Source organism: Ylistrum balloti, unplaced genomic scaffold, assembly GCF_031769215.1.
Source record: "Ylistrum balloti isolate Yb309-2 unplaced genomic scaffold, AGI_CSIRO_Ybal_v1 Utg372666, whole genome shotgun sequence".
In the NCBI taxonomy this organism is placed as follows: domain Eukaryota; kingdom Metazoa; phylum Mollusca; class Bivalvia; order Pectinida; family Pectinidae; genus Ylistrum; species Ylistrum balloti.
This window is the reverse complement of record NW_026783144.1, coordinates 115,047-138,562: the sequence shown is the minus strand read 5'-3', so window position 1 is coordinate 138,562 and position 23,516 is coordinate 115,047. Positions and strand designations below refer to the sequence as shown.

Genomic DNA, 23,516 nt, shown 5'->3' with positions numbered 1-23,516 from the left:
TTTGAAGCACAAGTAAACACACAACTGACCACGACCATGTGGCTCGGCTTTCAATTAAAATAGGCAAAGAGGACCAGGTTGGCTTGAACCTTAAAAATGAACGAGGAAAACATTATGATTTCAGAAACGGTACAAATCACTGTTCCCTTTTTAATGCAATGATATAGGGAGGTTTTGCATAACATCTTGTAGTAGGCCTACTGAAATCACATAAGGTGCAAGCTAAGTCGACATTAAGATTAAGCAATGGACGTTGTCGCTACTTTTTGAGGAGAGCTGCACGAGTTTACTTAAATTTCATACGTATGCCCCCTTGGACCCTAGTTGTGACCTCTTGATTTGGGCCTAATTAGGAAAACAAAATGGCTGACAAGCGGCCATCTTGGATTTTCACTGAATGATTACTATCTCTATTACTTGAAGGAGTTTTAAAAAAATCACAAAATTAAGGATTGAACACGGGAAAGACGAGAAATAAGGGAACAGATCCAACTGTTAAAGAAAAATAAAGATCAAACATTAGTGGGTACCTGAAAGTCTCTTGGGGATCTCTTGTCAACCAATATCTTTCAAGATTTTTCAAGCATTGTGATGTTGTTTTTTTTTTTTTTTTTAAAAAGAGTTATTGCCCATTTTTTCAAGGTGTTTCACCTTGTCCAGATATCTCCTCCCTTAGTTTTCAACCAATTTCTTTGAAACTTTGTTGGCTTTAAATTGTGTTCTATCATGAAGAACAGTTTGATTTAACAATTTTTTCCCAAAGTTACAGTCCTTTATTCTTTTCAGCAATTTAAACTTTTCCAGGGACTTCTATCAGTCTTCTTCCCATCCTTTTAAAAATTGATATGCATTAATTCATCATTAAAACATATTTATAGCACCATTTTCTCTCTTGACATTTAACTTATTTTATAACCACTTTCAAATTTGTATTATTTTTTATACAACAAATGATTAATATTGTTTGGACATAGGAGGGTATGCATACTGATCCATCCTGAGGTACTCCAGTTAAAGTATGTTATCCTTTGAATCTTGCATCTTTATAAATGTATCAGAACTGGACAAAGTCGATCGTCAGCAACCAGTTAGCTCGGTAGGTAGAGCATCCATCTAGAGTTTGAAAGGTTGTGGGTTTGAACCGCAGTCTGGCTGTGCATTTTTCACTCCGGTTACATTTGGTGCCATGACCAATCCTTGTTTTAAGCAGGAGTTGAATGCTTAACAAGCTAGGGGATACCCTGAACTTGGGTTGTTAGATGTGATGTCTTTGGGGGCAAAGACAAAAAAGTAAGGATGGAGGAGTGTAGTGGAAGATCAGAGTTTCTGTATACATAATCTCCTTATTCTGGATTCCGAGGGTATATCTGCAGCGAAAGTACACACGCTGTAGATCTACAGCACTGTTCAAGTGGATTATGTAGAAAGTGATTCTTTTTTTTAGCAAAATAGATCTACTTTATTATTCTGAAAAATTAAATACATCTGTTAACTTTCATGAATTATCTCTCATTGAATGAAGCAATGCAACAAAATATCTTAAACTACATTACAAGGATGTTTAAGTAGATTTAAACTTGACCAATTCAACTGTCAATATATACCACAAATATAGCTCACTTAATAGATGGAATAGCTTTATAGGTAGAGAAACAATAAACTAAAATTCATATGTATCCTTGCCAGCTCAGCAGGCTGAAAGTCAGTGAATTTAAAACAAGATCATTGATTGAGAATACAGGTCGCCTTATTAGCCTCAGCTAGTGGGAACCTCCCTTTAATTCAGTGATAGAGTGTCTGACTAGAGACTGAAGAGTCAATAGTTCAAACCCCAGCAGTAGCAGGGTGTTTTCCATTACTCGTTTCTACTATACTGTTAAGAATATCAATTTATGCTAGGACATATATGTAAATATATTGTTAACGGTTATACAACTTTCACAGTAAATATGAGCTGAAGTATAAATGTACATGAATATTCATGTGTACTGTAGACATATATATATATATATATATAAAAAACTCCAACAGAAGTTTAGGTCAAAAGTAGCCAATGTTTAGTTTATTATGTTATATAACTTTACACAATACTAAGCTGTGGACATCACAGTCAACAAATTGTGAAATACTTGTCTCCAGATGGATAAATTTGGAACATTTCCAGTCTTTGGAATGAATAACAGGTAGCAAGGGAATTTCCAATATTAATACATGAATTCCTCTATGAATAGATTTGAATCTAGAGAAAATATGTAATATTGCACATAACAATTTCAAATTCCACAAGTAATTCTGGAGCAAAGACACTTGCTGGGATCTTTTAGTAGTGTTACAACAGGACCTCTCTGATTCATCCGGTCAAGATTTGGTTAAAAAAGTTTGTAACATGCTTTCAATATGTATGCCTGGGGCATGAGGGTTGTGACCCAGAAGGGGAAATAGAGAAAATCCTTTAATATCCTGCATTATAACATAAATTATCGTAAGATGGCTGTATATAATAACCTATAACAAGTTTGGAGATATTACAATTAGATTCTAGTATCTCGGTAATACAAGTTTCATTGATTATATACACATTTACCAAAGACCTGAAATAGGTAGGATGAGCAAAATTTCTAGAGGTTGAAACTAATTACGTAATTACTTAAACGTCAGGCAGATTTTTTATAATTATAGTATATAACTAGCCCCCTGCCATACAAACGTTGTTACATGCCCTGGTTACATAGGCAATCTTATTTTTAGATTTTAGCAATGTAGTATATCATGAACATGAGTGTTTGTGTCTGGTCTGATACCAGATTATGTCAAGCTGACCATGAGATTAGATAATGTGATCTGACAATGATCTTTAGATTAAGGGTCAGTAGTAGTCTGTTTACATATAGCCAGTGTTTACATATAGCCAGATGTCTTGAAATGGGTTTGGACAGTGTGATAAAAACTGGGTTCATGTACTAGACCTCAATGCACTTAAAACACTGCCATTTTCCTTATATGTATCATATAATCGTGTATTATCAAGTGCAGAGTTACGACATGTGGAAAATTTGTATAAGTATATAGCTATAGGGATATGAATGCAGTACACACGCATCTATTTATAGGGATCACAACACTAGCACGTGTTGTTGGTTTACTTTGATTGGTCAATCTCTCGATCTATCATCAGTTTATTGCATGCTAGGCTTTAGGAATATTACTATCACAACACTGGATTAAGATAGAGAATTTTACAACAACACGATCTACCTCTAGGACACTATGAAACCTACATGTTGATCTCAGTGTTATCAGCTCTTATGCAACACTTTTCCGTAACAGGTAGAATCACTAGCTGACTTTATATTGAAGATGAGCACCTTACAGAGATTTACACTGTAAATGCCAGCTTGATCAAACATGCTTACCAACGAGGTGGGGAACATATAGTATTGTGTGTTGTGATTAATTTACGCGGCTTTTCTTTTGCTACATAAGACTGAATTTCATTTTTTTTTCCCCATGAAAAAATCCATAACATTTAAAATTCTGAATTTGGTAAGTAAGATTTAGATGAATAAGTAGTTGTACAATCCTGTATAGTTTTGAAAATCCATTTTACCTCTCAATTTGTCATTGAGTGATTTAATTATTCGGAGTTTACTGAAATGATGAGGCCATATTTCTTTTCAGGAGCACCCAAGGAATCTGATCCCTGAGCTTTGTCGTTTGTTTTACAATCTTGGTTGGGTGACCGGGACTGGAGGAGGTATCAGCATAAAGGATGGGTGAATATACTAGACATGTGTACTATCATTTATATTGATGATAAATTACATAACACTTTTAATTTAGTAGTATTTCTTCAAATACTAGAAAATCTGTAGCAGAGATATAAATGATAGAACACAAGCTATAAGATGCACTTCTTAAAAGAGACACCTGAAAGAATATACTAAGTACTGTTAAGCTTTGTTATTTCAAAATTGGTGAAACTGCTGTAAAACTTTTGAGTTATCTGAGTATTTGATTTAAGTGAGATAGATTGTTAGGTGAAAAGTTTGGCCGGGACAGACGAAATACTTCAAATCAAACAGGGTTTTTCAAATCCTGTGAGATAACAATGTTTGATTTATAACCTTTCTTCCCAGCCATGCACATGAAATGGCAGGTGTTAACACAGCTTTATGTATTTTCTGCTATATTTCCATAAATTCTCCACAATTTTGTAAAAAGTTAGCTTTTTACTTGTTTTTAGTTCACTTTTCAGTAAGCAATTTAGGATGTTTAATTGAGATTCTTTTCATGGCTCAGTAAGGTGTTATGGAGTTGTCTTGTGAAGAAAAAATAATTTACAGAAATGAAATTTTTTGGCTTGATGGTTTTATAAATTAGCTTTGATAATGTTGACAATACTTGTTTTCATTGTTACTAAGAAAAAAAAGTCTATTTACATTTTTGTACAAGTGTGGTAATTTTCACTCATTTACAGAAGCAAGAGGGATTTGTTATGAATATTGCATATTTAATCCAGTTTGTAGGGGCCAGCGAATATTTTATGCAAAATTATTTTCATTGTTATCACACACATCTTATTTAAAATGTTTTATTCAATTTGTGTCTTTTTAATTCAGAGAAGAAATCTACATTGCCCCTTCAGGAGTCCAGAAAGAGAGAATACAGGTAAATTCAAATTCTACAGTGAAGTTGTACACTAATTTAAACCATACAATTAAAGCATATTTTCAAATTGTATCCCATACAATCTTATGGTGGAAATAGTGAAAATTAGACACTCTGGCATCACACATTTTATATGGTATTTGTATGGAACATTCACACGAGGTTGTACTCCAAGTTTAACAATGTTAGAAGTTTACACTATGGGTAACAATTAACAACTGCCTTGTCACATTCAACAAAACATTAAGCATGATTTATGCTTAATTATGAAGTTTGAAATTTAGGACTTTAGCATCTCTGACGAGACACCGAGTAGGTTGAAACAGCTACATTGTGTATGTTTAATTATTTTTTGGCTTTACTAATTCAAACTTTGTATGGAAAGGTGCCATTCACTTGTATGTCTTCTGCACAATCTTTGAAATACAGTGTCTCTTGCACAGCCAGAGGACCTATTTGTGCAGACAATGGATGAGAAAGACATTGCAGGACCACCGCCTTCTAAAAAGTTAAAGAAAAGCCAGTGTACACCCCTTTTTATGAATGCTTACACTATGAGAGGTAATTCTTAGCGAACTATACAATATCATGCAGTCATAAATTTCTATGCTGATCTTAAACTAAATACTTGGTTTTAAATTCTTTACATGGAAAAGGTCTTCATTGTTTTCCACTCCAAAACAAAATGTTTTACAGACATCTATACATCATGACATGACAAAGTCTTGAAAACTCCTTTTGGTTTTTTTTTGATGGAAAATTGTTTTTCTGGTAAATCATGGTCGCAGAGAATGGCCATAGTATACAATGTATTATTCTTGCTGGCCATACAAAATTAGATCATGTATGAAAGTTTGTAAGAGTTGTGCCCCTTTAACTGGGGCACTGGGATTATAGTTGTGATATAAGACTTTCAGAGCCGTTGTATAGCGATAAGCAACCAATAGATGACCTGTGGCATGAGACAATTTAGTTAAAGCAAATCTGGTTTAGGTAATATTTTAATAAAATCTGTGCTTGTTCATTAGTTTAGCACGATATTCTGTGAAATCTGTACACATTACTGATAAATAAATATAATATAATCTGTTGTTTTACATGTTTGTGTTGACTAGATGCTGGTGCAGTGATTCACACACATTCCAAAGCTGCTGTCATGGCAACACTATTGTTCCCAGGAATCGAATTCTGTATCACACACCAGGAAATGATCAAAGGAATCAGAAAGTGCAAATCTGGTAATTAAGACTGTGGGGAACTGGTCTGGCTGTGCATTTTATCTCTTCTATTACATTTGGTGCCTGTGACCTACCCTTGTTTTATGTAGATGAATGTTTGAGAAGGAGATACAGAGCCTGGTTGGTAAAGACTTGTGTCTTTAGAGGCAAAGATTTAGAAAAAGGAAGGCATATAGAGGAAAAAGTCTATCTTTGGGGTTAAGGTTGCTTAACTGGTATCCATCTAGAGTTTGGGGGTTACCAGGTTTGAATCCGGTCAGGCCAAGCGGTAAAGTGATTAGAACTCGATACAACATTTGGTTAGATGGTTATAGTCTATTGTTAGCTAGAAATGAGTCTGCTCTCACACGATACTTAACATAATTGCCATGGATGCAGTAGTTACGATGATGTTGTCAGCAACAAAAGCATTTGGATTCTGTCAAGTGTGTGACAATTCTAAATTCTGCTCTGTTTTTACCCATTAGTGTCTTTTTGACATCGCAGTGATGGTCTTTATTGGCCATGATGCTTTTCGAGATTTGAGCACAAGAAAGTACGATTCTCTTTGATAACACCTGATTGATGAGAAAGGTATGCAGTAAATATGGAAAGCTCACTTTCATTTTGATATCACTGAACAATTTATTACAGGACATCCAGTTTCTTACACACCCATGAGAGTTGTATAAGGATGGATGTGAACTATTTAGTAAGATAAAATGGCGAAGACAAGCATGTAACCTGTTAAAATGGACTGAATTGATTGTATCAAATCAAAATGAGTATTTCCATAATAAAACCTCCAACCCCCAAGCATATAAGGTTGCCAAGAAACCTCCAAGTGATTACTGCTGTACAGTTCAGCACAATTGAAATGTAATGGGCATCATCCTATTGCTTCTGTTACTGGTAACTCGTGGACATATTTTTAACCACCTGAGACAAACTCTCACTTTCCCCTTTTACCTGGCAGCCGTCCGACATTGGTAGTGTGTCCATAAACTTTTAACATGGGGATGGGGTAAAGTTTACTATAGTTTAAATGGGAAGATCACAATTTGGGCATAATTTCTTTATTTTCCATTGGAAATACAAACTTGGTTAGAATTATTTGTAAAGGATGAAAGTTTCATGATATGCACATGTTGACCCTCGCTGACCCCCAAGGTGTTTCGGTTTGTGAGTTCACTCAGGTGATCATTTAGGCCCCTGGACCTCTTGTTAAATAACCATAAAAATTTTGAATTTAAAGAATACCTGACACAAATATTTTCAACAAGTTTCTGTTTGCAGGTGTCAATTACAGATATGATGAAAAACTGATTGTTCCAATTGTTGAGAACACGCCTCATGAAAAAGATTTAAAGGTAGGTCCACAAGACTCAAATTCAAATCAATGAGATATGAGTCGGTGGCCATTTTCCATACACAAGACAAAGAAATTCTCACATGCTACACAGTGCTAGATTTTGATGCAAAATGCAATAATTAAAAAAAATAATATTTTATTTCTTGTTGTTTTTCAAATGCATGGCTGAATGTAAATTGAAGACTATTGATTTGTAATGATATTGAATCTGATATATCCCTCAGCCCTTCTGTAGATAAACATATATATGTAGACAGGTGTTGTATTAATCCATGTCCTTATCACTGATAGCCTGATTTTGGTTCATGTCTCATTGTTTATGTACAACCTGACAATAACAATAAAACCCTTCATAACAGATTAATATGTGGTAATCCTGTGTGTACAAAACCTTCTGGAATTGATGTAAATGTTCTGTACTGATAACAAATACCAACAAATTTAGTTTTCTTTAGTAATTACTACCAACATGGCTTTAGTTTCTGTACTTACTACAACTCATTACTACCAACTTGGCATTAGTTGTTAAATTTGTGTTTGCTGCACTCAGTATAACATTGGATCTCTGTACTTATGTAAGAATTTAGTTTACTATTTATGACCTTTTTCATTTCTAGATAAAAAAAAATATTGGTAGGAGAATAAATATGTTAATTAAGTTCACTCTTTGTTCTTTCAAATCAATAAAAGACAAGATGAATTTCAAAATATAAATGTTTGTGTTTTGATAAAGGAGGCTATGTCAAGAGCCATGGAGGATTATCCAGACACATGTGCAGTGTTGGTCCGAAGACATGGTGTTTATGTATGGGGAGAATCCTGGCAGAAAGCAAAGACTATGTAAGTCTCTGTAGTTACTTATCTGTGTCTTGATAATTACACAGTCACTATTTTATGAGGGGACATGTTATGTTACAAACATATATTGAATCACACCCTGTTCTGGATCAATATCATATCTCGAAAAATCTCTCAACAGATACCCATATACATGGCAGCAGGGTCATTGATGTCTAAACATTGTTTTAGCTTTGAATGATATAGAAAAAAATTCAGAGGATGAAAATGACTCATGATTTAGGTGATGAATAAACCAACATATATTTAATATATAGTAGTTATTTTATGATTACACAGGTGGTAGACACTGCTAGTGGACTTAAGTCTCAGACATTTAGTTCATTCATCTGACTAGTAGCATGGTTCAGAATATATAAATATACTTGGTGTTCTGAAATTATCAGACATATCAAAATTATAAAATTTATGGAATTATGGGGCTGGTGTACATCCATAGCTAGATTATTAAATTTCTTTTTATCAGTTTTCGTTCTCCTTGATTGCCTATCTTTCTTTAAACTAAGGCCCAAATCATCTTTAAAGTGGAAACATCTCTATGAAATTCATCATTTGATACTACACTATCTAATTCTAACATTTTATTGAAATATGTTATTCACTTGTGTGTCTGTACAATCTTCTATGAAGAATCCCTAGCAGATTCTATATTTACTTGTCAAAGGTCATATGAAATCCACACCTTCAATAAAGACAATTTCCAGTAATCTGATTCAAAGGATGTACACAAGTGAATCCATTCTTGTAAAATTGTGTAAACATTTTGAAGATATCATTTCCTATATTTCCCTTCTTGTTTCCTTTACTGAACAGGTGTGAATGCTACGACTACCTGTTTGATATAGCTGTACAGATGAAACTCCACGGACTGGATCCCACAGAATTACCTTCTGTGCCTAAAGGAGCTTACATTACGGGATGTCGTTGATGCACGATCTCTTAAACTTTTTTTCATCACTCACACTCATATCACCCAAATTTTGATGGATCCATGATCTTTTTTTTTCAAATAGTCTACGTCACTAGGACATAAACTGTAAATGTACTTAATTTGATGCAATAAAATTTAAGCGTTATCATATTTTAGAGAAATATTTTCAGTGCGAAAAGTGCTTAAATATGATTTATCGCTGAAATGTGTACATTCATAGTATCATTTAAGTCTAGATTTCTTAAGGTGTCTTTCTCACTTAAACTTGTATCTCAGACAGAGGCATTGGATTGGTTCATTTATCTCAAATAGTTTGTGTTACCTGGACATATATCATCAAAGTTGTGACAGATCATCAGAGTTTGAAAGATCCATGCATGAGCTTATATCACTCAAAAGTCTTATCACAGAAATCTTGACAGAGTGTTGGTGAATCCATTGCATATATTCATGTGAATGAAGTCTTCATCAATCCTATCATCTATGACCTATGTGATTCAAAAGGACCCTCCATCACTTAAACATATTACTGAAATGTGTGACTGCTTTTAAGCGGAATGAATATATGTTAATATTTAGTTAAACCCCATTATCATAAAGTCGGCAGGACTGTGGAAAAACATGAAGTTTTAGGAGTATCAAATTTACGTAAATTTGAATGTTTTGTGTGACGTTTGGTCGCGACCATCGAAATACTTTAAATTACAAAGAGTCTTTGAATTATAAGAGTTTGAGATAACAAGGTTTGACTGTATTAATGTTTCAGCAAAACACTAAATATTAGTTTTTTTTAAGTAAGGACTCTCTTATCCGATCAAATCTTTACAGATTCGTCCTTTCTTAACAAATTCGAAAATATTTAAAAATTAATTGACATTGTTTACTTTTTACTGAATTTTATGTGAATGTCATATTTTTGGCATGAATTAAACAATTCTGAGATTCTTTTCATACTCATGTGTACCATATCTTTATGCTGGCTGTGCTATATTTTTCCTGAAGTACCGTTAGATAGATATTGCCTACAATTTTTTCATAGTTACTGAGAGTGTAAACAGAAACAAGTCTGTTAGATGTTTTGCTTGTAAGTATGCTGCACATTTTTATCAAACTGATATTGTGCACTCCTCAATATCTGAGAGTCCAATATCGGCCCAGGTTAGGTTGACAATAATGTATACACATAGAGAGCTATCACTTTTCCTGGTGCTGTACTAGCCAGATTTTTGTAGTATATTAGCCAAAAGTGTATGATCAATTTTTATAAGAACTATATATAGTTTGGGCCATTTTTTGCTCCAAGTTCATCAAATTTCCAAGCCTTTAACTTTAACCAAACATTGAAATACCTGTTTCTGTAATTTTTATACCTCTTGGTGCAATTATGAAAAAAAAATTGTTTGCCTTTCCCAACTACGGTTGCAATAGTTACAATTTGTCATTGTCATAGAAATTTTAATATTTATTCAATTTGCCAAATTTGGCGTATTTTTTTCTCTCAGAAGGTAGCTCATTACTGTTGTATGACATGTGTTTTCTCTTTATTACATGAATTACCAAGTTAATTGTATTACACTGATTCAATCCCTACCTTTATCTGTATTGTAAGAATTTTTGTGAATACTAGCCTATTATGTCATTATGTTGGTGTACAATACTCAATAAGTCATATCTATTGCCTGCATCTTCGCATAATTTTCTTTTTGAAATGAATTTGTATTGACAGTACCCACAAATACATGACACTAAGTTGTGTATTGATGAAATACTGTTAGTGTTGCATTCCTGCTTTTGAAAAAGATCGAACTAATTCATTTTCCCGAGGACAGTTTCACAATGACAACATTAGCATACAAACATATATTGTTATAGATTTATAATGCTAATGTTGTAATAATAATGGATGGCTAATTTTGTAGTTACAAATGAACATCAGCACATTTTTAAATTAAACACAAAAACTTATATAATACTAAGTAATCCCTCTTTTTTGAGACGAGAGAGATTCATTGGTTGAATATATCAAAGTTCATAGATGTATTGTGTTCAATATCTACATTGTGTTGAGAGTCTATTTTGATATAATCACTTCACTGTATATCTGATCAAGATTACTCCCCAGTTAATACAGATATAGTTGAACTTTGTTAGTAATTGGAACCTGAATGTTTCAAGATATTACATTCAGTTAGGATGAATGTTGACTTGAAATGAAATAAATCTTGCCTTGCTGAAATGTCATTTTCATCTTAAATTCTTCTTATAACTTGTCTTACTTCAAAATCTGTGAATTTAAGATACACTTTATGTTTACCTTGACCTTTGATCGGTTCACTCGATGAATTCTATCAAACTTTGTTTTATAATGTCATAACATATTATTCCTTATTGAAAAGATACAAATTTCACTTTGATCTTTGGTCAGCCAACTCTTTATTTAATTCTGACGAACTTTGTTCCTATGTCATAACAAAATTTTCATTAGTGAAAAGATGCAAAATTTCACCTGAACATTTTGAGCTACTGACCTTGACATTAGGGTAATTGACTTAGTTGTTGTTACATTCTGACCAACTTAGAACAATTATCAGTGAAAATGTTGATCATGACCATGACTTCTGTTGTAATACTTTCACAGGAATACAACGGTGCTTGGTGATCAAATGTTTATTGATAAAATATACATACTTTACCCAGCATATCCATGGATGATCAAAATCAATATACCGTAACTGTCATTAACCGTTAATTATACAATCAGCCAAGCCTTTCATGCTTGTTAGGTCACCTGGGTAAATTTGTTTACTTAAGGTAATTACACGTGTTAGGGTCACGCTCATTGTGGTTTCCTAATTATCAATGGATCAGACCACATCAAATGTTTCGTCGCAGTGACCAGTCAATTAATTTTTCTGTAGATTTTTTTTTTTTTTTTTTTAAATCTGATCTCCAAAAAGTACCTGCGCACTATACGCGAGTGCGCACTATACGCGAATATTTACGGTAGTCAAAATATCTTACTGCAAACATTCTCAAGTGAACAAGGCATCTAGACTATGATTGTGTACATTGGCAGAAATGAAGTGCTGTAGAGAATGCCGACATGTAGGCAAAATCATCTGCCTAATCTGTTGTCCAGCTTCTCTCTCCAATCTAATGGAGTGAAATGAAGGGGAGTAACCATAACCCGTTTCTTGCATTAAAACTGCTCTAATTATTATCAACTGTTGAAAAAAACATCAAAAATTCAAAACTTTGTGGCATCATTTATTCAAAGAAAATAACACAATTTACAATTGTTTACAATTGAACACAGTAATAACATGTACACATATTGTGAATATAAATCGTGGTACATGTTCAATTTTCAATCTTATATTAATTCTTACAAATATAAATCATTATCTGTCATCAAAATAACCTCAAACCAAAGCTGTCATATATTCTCCTTAACAAGCAGGATGAAAATAGCTAGAGGTTATATCCATCACAGCCACAGGATTATGAAAACATTTAGCACTGGCTTACATTTACACAGTATTTATTGTAAACTATCAAATGAATAGATTTCAAGTGATTACCTAGGATTTATTTCCTAAATGTTAAAGTTATACTCATCTGTTAATTATGTAAATATCAGCACATATACATTTTGAGTCTGAATTTTCATGCCCCTGTGAAGACTAAAGATATAGTTGATGGACATATTCTAGTAATAGGACAATAATACAATTTAACAATATACCGGTAACTTTAACTTTATGTTATGATGATGAATCTAAAACACCGTGAAACGCTGTCAATTATTAGTAATTTAAACAAAAATAATAAAAAACGAGATTCAAAAATATGATATCAACAAAATGTTTCGATATAATATATGACAAGTAATGACAAATACAATAATCAACAAACTGATTTAATGACAATTATTGCAATACCTCCATCTCTTCTGTTTTTATTTTATATGTATTAAATACTGGACACATAAGAGGAAAAAATGGTGTCAGAATATTGCTGCTTGTTGGTCAGAAAAGGCCTAGTGACAATAAGTCACAGAGACGAAAAACCTGTTACCAACTTGAAGAAAAAGTTAATCTTCAGTATTTTATTCTGAATATTTCACAGATAAATGATAACTACCATTGAAATCAAAATACATTTTTGTACAGAAAAACAAAACAACACCTCTGCACCTTGAATTTAAGAGGCTTTCTGTTCCTTCTGACTGAACACACCATTAAGTAGGTGGACAAGACATAATCATACTGGCCCCACTTGTATAAAACATCTCAACTTGAGGTTTCTTCAAGTCGAGATTTTCCTCTGCTGATATCTCCTCAAAAACGGCTTGTATAAAATTTTCTCAAGGAACAGGAGGAAGTCCTCGGCTAGGATGTCCTGAAATTCCTTGAGGAATTTTCATACAAGATATTTTCAAGGAGATATTAGCTGAGGGAAATCTCGACTTGAGGAAATCTCAAGTTGAGATGTTTTATACAAGTGGGGCCTGGTCTCCATGTTTAAAAAAAAACACACAAGGAAAACAGGGATTTACATAGACATTGTGGATGTACAATTTAACAGCACTGATTGTGGAAAATAAGGATTGTCAATGGTTTAAAAAAGACAGAAAAAATAACTAGCACATTTTTCTAGGTTATCTTGAGAGTGAAGTAAGTTACCTACTTAAGAAATATTTATTTAAGAGTTTCTTTTGCTGAAATCTTAGAGTGTGATATAATGTGTTGGACTCTGACCCTTTAAAACAATCTAATTGTTCTAATTTTCATACCCTCTGTACAACGTACAGTAAATTCTTCTTGTTTGGAAATCCTATCAATCCAACATTTTAATCAAGTCAAACTGTATAGTAAGTACCACTGACACTTAAGAAAACTTTGTTTACTGTAAAGTCTTGCATTAGTTTATTATTTCATGAATATTCGATGCTGTTTATAAAATCAAAGAAAATAAATCTCGAAGAGAAAATCAATGATTTTACAGTAATCGTGTTACATCTCAAAATAGCTGACACAAATTACGTCTCGGTTAATAATAAAGGAACCTAAAGTAAAACCGAAAGTTTGTAAGAGAATGGGGAACAAATTTATTGTCTTAAATAAGTATTTAAAATATTAAAGTTGTAGAGCAAGTCAGCACTGGACAAAGCAATATTACTCGATAGCATATTTATCAATTAGACGCAACTAATCACGTTTACCTGTGTTTGATAAGAAGCACAAGTAGATATCTACACCTTTATATTATTTTCAAAAGCATTCATGCATAACATCCTAATTATACTGCTAGTTAAAGCTTGTTGAGAAGCAAGTTTAATAAATTATTGAGTAACTTTGGCACATAATAAATCTCAACCATATCATCACATCCTATCGTGAGTCTTCAATAAATCTCTTAGTGAAATTAAGAAGATATTCTACAAATTATTAAGTACTTGAACCTAAACATCATCCTCACAATTTTCTCATATCTAATGTCTTCTAATATTTTAACATCTGATAGATGAGAACAACAATTTGTGCATTAACTTGTGTCCTCAGAAATATTGCTTCTTAAATAAACAAATACCTTTCATTTCTTTAATAAATGATTGTGAAGATGATAGCAATTCCACTCTCAAAATGTGTTTAGTAAATGACAGTGTCATGGTTAACACCTTGATAACCTCTGGTGAAGATATGAGATGTGTGCTTCAATGCCTACATCGGTCAGTTTGTGTTTCTCCGGAAGCTTAGATAACAGATTGTCATATACTACCATAGTTGTGTCGTTGGGCAACATACTTTACTCCAGTACTCTGAATAACATGTTTCATGGTCAACAGTTACTACAAGGAAAGCCTCAAAAAATGATGTTCACAACTGCCATAATAGTATTACATGTATATAATATATATCTCAACACATCCTCTCTACAGGGATATAGTCTACAACTCATACACAGGTATAATATGGCTACTTCTTCCTGAAAATGGAGGGCAAAGTCTGTGTTTACCCTGACATTTACAGAAAATAAAGCAGGTGATTGATATGTACATGTTACATCAACGATGCTCTCTCCTACTTCTGAAAAGTTTTAAGAGATTTTAAATACTACTACTGACTAAGAACATCTTACTTTCTGACTAAAATATGTGTAAATCTGACCACTGACACATATTACCTGAAGGAACCATTATAGTCTACAGCTTTTTATCTCAAACTTTCCTCAATAAACAACACTGCATTCAAAAAATGTCAAAAAGCCAAAACAAACAAAAATAAAACAAAAAAAAAACAATTCATAATATGATAGATTTAAATAGATTTCAGCACCAGAAAATATATCTTGCACTAAAACCTACGTAATATTCATTCGGACGGATTTTTTTTTTCATTTTTTGAAGAATGTACATAGCATGCAGGGTTATAAATCTTAAGTGATATTTGTTTTCAATCTGTTGCATTAAAGATGAGGAAAATAGAAACATGAAACAAGAAAAAAATAAATTCTGTAAATTCAAACTGTGTCCATTCCGTCAAATACTGGTACTGTTCTGAACTGATAATTTTATATCTTTATCTATGATAACCCTTGTTTTTACAAAACCTGTGAGGTCACATCAAAATATCTTTCATATATGTAAATGATAAAAATCAGTGCTAATCCCTTGTACAGGTTACTAATCAGTTCTTTAAAGTCGAATTTAATTTTCATTTAAGTTTTCAGCACAAAATTGAAACATATATCAGACATAATACAGTTTAGTAGTGCACCGGAATATTAGTAGCATAAAACAAACCTAGAAAAGTCACCATATATGATATAATAATTCAGACTAGCAACATAATATTTAATATATTTAACAATATGTATTGCGTACTTTTTGTGAACAAAAATTTCAGTAACTAGAATGATTGTATAACTAACTACTGTAAATACTTATATGTTATAAAATCTAACATAAAAGACTGACTTGTTTTAAAAGTCAGCAAAGAAGAAAAGACAGGAGATTTCAACAAAGAAATGAATGAAGGTCACCTATGAGTAATAGCTAGTTTGTGTGATGGGTCAAATAAAGTTGTCGGCGAAGTATTTACCAGTACTATATGCCCAGTCAGTCTGCTTGTATGTGCATTGATACACAGTCTATATCAGGTACACAAACAAGTGGACATTTGGTATTTGACTTTATGAAGTATTGTACAAGCTCTAATTCAATTCTATTTACAAATACATGTGGAACAAGTGTGAACGGTCCCTCATTTTATAAACATTTGGAGACTAGATGGTCACGATGAAATCTATCTATCACATAATGAAAAAATATACTCTACAAATCTTTTACACAATAACAAAGTATTATAAAATCCAAAGACATATTAACTAGCAAATCAAGTCTAAAACTGGGTTGATAGCATGTACAACAAACTTCCTACCGATACACGAGTGTATAATTCATTGTTACACTACTTGTAATGCCAGTTCAATCTCATCAGTTGCGTAACAATGTGCACATCAAAAAACAAAAAATTATTCATCAATTGGCCAAGTTTGTGTACTACATGTTATTGACAATGCTCTAACTACCCATTATCACTTGCATTGTTCCAAGGATCCCCCAGAGATACACTTGATGACCCCTATGAATACACCTGATGAACCCCTCGATGTACCCTTGAGGGTCCCCTACCTAGAGGTTTACCTGAAGACCCCTAAAGGTACATTTAAGGGTTCCTTAGAGGTACATTTAAGGACCCTCTAGAGGTTCACTTAAAAGCAGGAATAGATATATTTGAAGGATCCCTCAAGGTACACCCGAGGACCTGTATATATAATTGAGGGCCCTCAAGAAGTACATTGAGGAACCCCTCACCAAAGAGGTACACCTGACAGCCCCCTGAAGGTAGACCTGGGGACCCCAAGAGGTATATCTGATGGCCCCCACGAGGGAACATTTCAGGACCCCCTCGATGTCTGCTGGAGGGCCCCTAAAGACATACTTGAGGATTCCTGAGAGGTACTCCTAAGGGCCCCTAGATATGCACCTGCAGATCTCCTTGAGGAAAACTTAAAAGGTCTCCTACAGGTACATCCGAAGGCCCAATTGAGGTACACTTGAGGGTCCCTCCAAAATACAGACAATTTATACATGGGTGTTGATCAGATTACTATTTACCTGCCACCAGTAAACATGGTTTCCTGACTATTCTTTCTTACAAGGTCTAGATTATATATATAATTACAATCATGACATATACAGGTATTGTAAATACAAGGATGTGAGTAGTTAATATACTTTGTTTAATACACTGCAATATGCTCTAGGTACCAACTCCAAGTCAAAAGGTATGCTTATTACTGGACAATACAACAGCATACAATGACTACATGTATTGTACATTCGAATGCGATCTCATACATACAAGGCATTGCTTCATTATACATTGTTTCAGGCATTCGATGTCACACTCAACAATAAATCTTACCAGTAAAACACATTAAGCACCAGAAGCCAGAGTTCAATAGCATATTTTCTCTACGGACTTCGATCAACACATAATTGATAGCATATATAATAACAAGGTGAATATAGGCCCCTACTAGATTGAACATTATGTGGTTATATTAACAGGTAGGATGCAGTAGTTCATTCAGAATCTTCAATTATTCTGTTATGTAAACAATAGTTGTGTATGTAGGTATATTATTAATGGGTAAACTATAATGCAATATCATTATATGTTAGCATTATGACATGATTAATAATTTCCAACAACTAGTCCAATGACAATAATAGCCATGTTTTATCTTCACTATCCTATTGAAAACTGAAAGTCAATTGTTTATTCCTATTTATTTTTATTTGATAAATAAGACTGTGTAGAGGATAAGGTTGCATTAAAATGTCTCCACCCACTTCTTTGTAGCAAATATTAATATTTTCCAATCTGTTAAATGAAATTCTGTAAGAACACATCCTTTTAAAGTCATGAGTAAGTAAATGATAATTTTATGAAAAATGTAAATATAAATTAACAAGCATTTTCTTGTTCTTCTGATGAAAATTCATAAATTTCAATGTAAAAATGTATGAGGAAATCAACCAAAACTAAATGATTATATTGGTCAACAAACAGAGCCTCATAAAACTCATGGTCCCAGAATTATACACTCAGACTCGGTAGTGTGGTATTTAGCATAAATCATGAACAAATCATTAACATGAAATTTTTATATGTAAATTAAAAAGATTTTTGACACCTGGTAATCATTTCTGAGGAATAGAAATCAGAATCTTTACGTAATATTATGCATTAATTGAGCTGTTGTGTCAAAATTGAGACAGGAAACATATCTTTGGTTATCATGTCAACAGAATTCAAGAAGATCACACTATAAAACATGTATCATTTCTGTAGTGATTTGCAAGAGTGGAGTCGTGTGCGCGTGTCAGCTGGTTTTCATTTTTCAGGAAGTAAATATTGATACAAGTTCAAAACTATTACACATATATTATGGCTGAAATTAATCTGAAATTTCTCATGTATATTGAAGAGGAGTGCATACACCATTAGTCAAATAAATGATTTTCAAGCAAAACCTACTGTTGGATGAAAGCGTGCGAAAAGTCTTACTGTGGGAGGAAACCAGAGTACCCGGGGAAAACCCACATGGTCAGGCAGGAAACCCAATACCTTTTCACACCCTTTCCGGGAATCGAACTCTGGACGGCTAGGTGAAAGGTGAGTGCGTTACCACTGTGCCATCTGGCCACCCTATCCTAATTCAGGATATGGCTAGTACATATTGTTAACTAGACTATGACATAACATTACAAAATATGAAAAATCATATTGCTTCAATGTCCGTTTTATAAAAATAATGCATACATGTTATTAAAATATATATAGTCAAACAGACAAATCAGATATTCATCAATCTGTGAGGCTTGAATAAATACTGCACTTCCCCTTGGACTGTATAATTCATTTTGTTGACAAGCATTTTGGCATAGTAGCTAGGAAACACTACAATTATCATGATATATATTTCATGCAATTAACAGAAAGCAACTGAAACTTTTTTTTGGAGTATGGCAGAATGATCCATTCATATAGCAAGAGTCAACATTATATTTCTAGAATAAATCTGTCATATTTCTTATTTCTTGAGGTTGCTACAAGTTAGCCTGTACCCTTCATTGCTGTTGCTGCAAGTTAGCCTGTTCCCTCCACTGAGTTTGCCACAAGTTAGCCTGTACCCTCCACTGAGGTTGCTACAAGTTAGCCTGTGCCCTCCAATGATGTTGCCACAAATTAGCCTGTGCCCTCCAATGATGTTGCCACAAGTTAGCCTGTGCCCTCTAATGATGTTGCCACAAGTTAGCCTGTACCCTTCATTGAGGTTGTTATAGTCCCTATAACTTTATAAGACACCCTATGAAAAATATGTGGCTGATAACCACTTCACATAAAATTACATATCAGAGGTTATGTCAGTATCAATTTGATGTTTTTGGGATTCTTTCTGTGGTTAAATGAATGTAGCTCTGCAGCTTAAAAGATCCACAAATTACAGTTATTTACTGTCAATATCAAGGACATGTGAATGTTCATTCTGGTTATATATGTAGAACTGATGTCATGAATGTCGGAAAACCTCAAAATGATCTCAATATTGAATGTCAGAACAAAGTCAGGTTCTGCTGACATTGCAAAAAATCTGAAGATACATGCTACTGCATACATATTGCACATGAAACTACATATAAAACTAGTACTTGTTATGTAAACCAGATAATATTGCCATCATTTCTACACCTATTTCATCTTGCTATCATATAGCATTATTTCTACATGTACTTGTATTTTTCTGTGAATTATTTGAAATCACCAGTAGTAACATTTTTTTTTAAAACAGTAAGAAGACATCACATGCAAATTTCACAAATCTGAGCTTAAATCAAAATTACACAAAATTGAATTGTTGCCTGTCGAAGGAACAATAACAAAAACCTGAATGAAGAGTTATGGTGTCGTATACAAACACATCGTATACAAAGTTTGAACACAACTCAGAGAAAAACTTTGGACTGTCATTCCTTTTTATCTTTTTTCTTAAATGTTGACATCTTTGGAACCTTGACATAACTTGCTGCTGAGGATCCCACATCGTAACCCTTGTTGGCGACCCATTTGGCACCCCCAATTCCCATGCCTACTGCGCCTGTAGCTGTGCTGTATATGCCCGAGGACATTCTCCAGATCAAATTTCCTTGAGCCTTTGGATCTGAAAATAAAACTCTTATGTTGTAAAATGACATCTTTTGTGAAGTTATAATGCCATAGAACTAGAATTGTGATGAAGTTGTACTTCTACCAGTATCCCAAGAATGTAATGCTTTACATTGGATGTTTAAATTTTACAGGATGATAATAATTATCATTTTAATTCTTCATCAATCTTCACTCATCTGTATAGTTTGTCTTTTATTCACCTGACATCTCATCAGTCTTTTTGTCCACATCATAGTTTGGTGCCTCATTTTCTTTGACATCGTTGTGAACTACTTCTTGTTTAGACTGATCTGAATCTTCCTTCAGATCATTAGCATTGGTCACCACCTCCACCTGCTCTGACACTGGTTTCTGCAAGAAATAAATGAACTTTGTGTTGAAATATATAAGCGTGCAGTGTTTCAAATAAAAGTTTGTTTCTAGTATTCATCACAATGCTGACAAGGCTGTATATAATTTTTTCATATAACAAACTGCCCAAGTATCTTTATCCAAGAAATGTTCCCAAGCAATCCAACTAAAGAGAAGTTCTCACTAACCAAGTGGTTGAGCGTCAGACTAGTATTCCCGAGGTCTTGGGTTCCAATCCTAGCAGAGGCATTGAAATAAATAGTGACCTCTGTTACAATGGTGCCCATGTAGGGGCATGTGAATAATACTTAGCGTTACTTTCACAAGTATCACTGTAACCCTGGGCATTCAAGGACAAGTTATTTCCAGGAGGGGGAGTATGTAAGCTTGGTAAAATATTAGCCGCAAAATACTGCTTGACTAGAGAGAGTTTTGCTAGCTCAATCGGTTGAGCATCAGACTAGTAAGCCATGGGTCATGGGTTCAAATACTTATGGAGACACTGAAATAAATAATGACCTCTGTTACATATATTATTAAAAACTATATAGTTCATTTTTATCCAACATGCTACTCACCCACTATTATGACCCTTGACCTTTTGGTTATTGATCAAGAAATGGTGTTGCTTGAAGATTTCAACAAACATGAATGAGACCCATGTGAGTTTGAAAGTACACTGTAGTTCAAGGTCATTCATTTGAAAATTCATCTCAGGAAGCTACACTCTCAGTAGCATATATGTGCAGAGCCTCTTTTTTTTAAATAGCATATACAGGTCAAGGTCATCCATTTATACAATCTTGGTAGCATGTACCACATGCAAACAATTGTAAACGACATAAAGCAAGATTTACAATCCACTGTATATTATACATACAAGTATAGTAGAGCTGTCAATGTTTACTTCACTTGTTTACTCTCCAGGTACAGTGCCTTAGATAGTACTTTATCCTAGCATGATACTTGTCCAATATCATGATCAACCCTTGGCATTTCTTTACATAGTTTGTCAACAAGAATTTCATGTGTAAAAATGTGCTATGGCCAGATCTAGACCACGGTTCAAACCAGGGATCCTCCAAACTCTGGAGGGACACTCCAGCAATTGAGCTACCTGTCAACAACCGTTGATGAAGTCCAGTTCTGCTACATTCCTCCATCTTTTTTCTAAGTCTTCACCCCCAACCCCTCCAAGACACAACTATTTACAACCTAGGTTTGAGCATCACCTTGTTCAACATTCAACTACCTGAAACAAGTGTTCATGGACAAAGGTATCAACCAAGAACTCTCCAGATTTTACCTTCTTGAGAAACCACTATTGACCTAGTCCAGTTCTGCTTCATGTTTGAAGGAAAAAGGTTACATATAACATTTACTTATTTTACAATAGTTGCGAAACAAGTTATATTAATCACATGGTGCTTGGGTGTGTGCCTAACTCTGACAGGTAACTGGAGTACCCGTGAAAACGCAAATAGTTGGGCAGGGTAACTTTTTTCTTTTTTTTGCGTGCATCGGAGAATCATACCCTAGTTGTCTTAGTGAAAGCTATGGTGCATGCATTACCACTGCGTCACTCTAAAACACGAAAAGTCTGATGCCAACAGACCACAACATAAATATTTGTACTTTGTTTGGCTTTTTACAGGTTTCGTTAAAAACAATGTGAGCCCAAGCGTGAAGCGTTGGTCAGCAACTACTACAGTGTAGCGAAGAGGGCAATGTAGGCATTATCAACTGAATAAGCTTTGCATGATTTAAAAGTCTTTAGGCCACATTTTTCATTGAAACAGGCCTACTGTTTTATGTCATGTAACGCAACGTCATCATCACATACATGTAGAACAATGGCATACGAGACAAATACATGTGGTTAGCAGCAATACAATACAAACCTTCCAAACGCAACTTTTGACAGTTTGCAAAATGCTCGCCATTTTGACTGGAAACTTCGAATATCGAACTTCACAGACTCAAATTTTGATTGTCATCAACTCCAGAAGTTATCGTAAATAGAAATACTAAAATAATAGCTTATTTGAATATTGCAAGTTTCGTGTAAATATCGAAGAGAGTCGATTTTCAGCGATCAAGTTTATCTACGTCGTCTGCAGTGTGCCACGTTGTTTATTTTGGCCACAATAGCATTTAATTAATGAAATGTCAAGTGAATTTTGATTGGTTCAAAACCAGTCCAAGGGTTTCTTTTAACCAATTATTTAAGTTGTAACAAAATTGAAAATGACCTTCACCTCTATGCATAACAAAGAGTGCCTTCCCTTATGAAGTTACCTCGGCCGACTCAACCCTAACATCGACAGCTTTTTGCAATCTTAGTGTGTTTAAACCCACTGTACATTTACTTTGTTCTACCTGGTTTCATGAATTAAATAGTCTAGTCTTTGAAAAGAATTCTTTCGTATTCTTGTGGGCGATAATTCACTGTAAAATATGACAGAGTACTATATATAAAATTGTTATAGTCTATTTCAAGAAAACAGAGATACTGCAATGCCTAGACAGAAGAACTCGATATTTAGAAAGAACATATAACATCTACTTATTACTATTAATTTCATTTTCTTCTGTTTCATCAAGCATTCTTACACTGTACACAACTATATAATATAAAACACATCTTTCACATACTTCTTCCTCTTTTTTTCAGTTTATATTTGTATATCATTAACTCTAAGAAAGCAGTGTCTCCATGGCTGAATTGGGTTTCAGTATTTTGCATCATAAATCTAGCTCATTGATTACATAGACTCTTTCTGTAAATAAAACTCGTATCAGGTATTTGTTTATAT

The 23,516-nt window shown here is 33.8% G+C and overlaps 2 protein-coding genes across 4 annotated transcripts; one reads left to right on the top strand and one right to left on the bottom strand.

Moving 5' to 3' along the window:
* Positions 1-42: 42 nt before the first annotated feature.
* LOC132564731 (methylthioribulose-1-phosphate dehydratase-like) lies at positions 43-11,287 on the top strand. Of its 3 annotated transcripts, XM_060229361.1 has the most exons (9): positions 92-129; positions 3,328-3,420; positions 3,679-3,773; positions 4,620-4,668; positions 5,112-5,229; positions 5,784-5,906; positions 7,182-7,255; positions 7,991-8,097; positions 8,929-11,287. In XM_060229361.1, the coding sequence occupies exons 2-9, from the start codon at positions 3,406-3,408 to the stop codon at positions 9,041-9,043; spliced, it is 696 nt and encodes a 231-aa protein (XP_060085344.1). In that variant the 5' UTR covers positions 92-129; positions 3,328-3,405; the 3' UTR covers positions 9,044-11,287. The 3 variants fall into 3 exon arrangements, with proteins under 3 accessions (XP_060085342.1, XP_060085344.1, XP_060085343.1); XM_060229359.1 differs by lacking the exon at positions 3,328-3,420 and having other exon boundaries at positions 43-129; XM_060229360.1 differs by lacking the exon at positions 92-129 and having other exon boundaries at positions 3,236-3,420.
* Positions 11,288-12,299: 1,012 nt separating this feature from the next.
* Positions 12,300-22,731, bottom strand: LOC132564737 (uncharacterized). The gene is made up of 3 exons (XM_060229368.1): positions 22,602-22,731; positions 20,550-20,700; positions 12,300-20,341 (listed from the first exon to the last, which is right to left on the bottom strand). The coding sequence occupies exons 1-3, from the start codon at positions 22,641-22,643 to the stop codon at positions 20,148-20,150; spliced, it is 387 nt and encodes a 128-aa protein (XP_060085351.1). The 5' UTR covers positions 22,644-22,731; the 3' UTR covers positions 12,300-20,147.
* Positions 22,732-23,516: the final 785 nt, after the last annotated feature.

Coding starts and splice junctions, on each gene's coding strand:
- LOC132564731 (XM_060229359.1), top strand. CDS start 97: ATGAACGAGGAAAACATTATGATTTCAGAAACG. Junction 7,256..7,990: donor CTCATGAAAAAGATTTAAAG/GTAGGTCCACAA, acceptor GTTTTGATAAAG/GAGGCTATGTCAAGAGCCAT. Junction 8,098..8,928: donor TGGCAGAAAGCAAAGACTAT/GTAAGTCTCTGT, acceptor TTTACTGAACAG/GTGTGAATGCTACGACTACC.
- LOC132564737 (XM_060229368.1), bottom strand. CDS start 22,643: ATGGCGAGCATTTTGCAAACTGTCAAAAGTTGCGTTTGGAAG. Junction 20,701..22,601: donor TCAAAAGTTGCGTTTGGAAG/GTTTGTATTGTA, acceptor TATTTCTTGCAG/AAACCAGTGTCAGAGCAGGT. Junction 20,342..20,549: donor AAAGACTGATGAGATGTCAG/GTGAATAAAAGA, acceptor TTTTATTTTCAG/ATCCAAAGGCTCAAGGAAAT.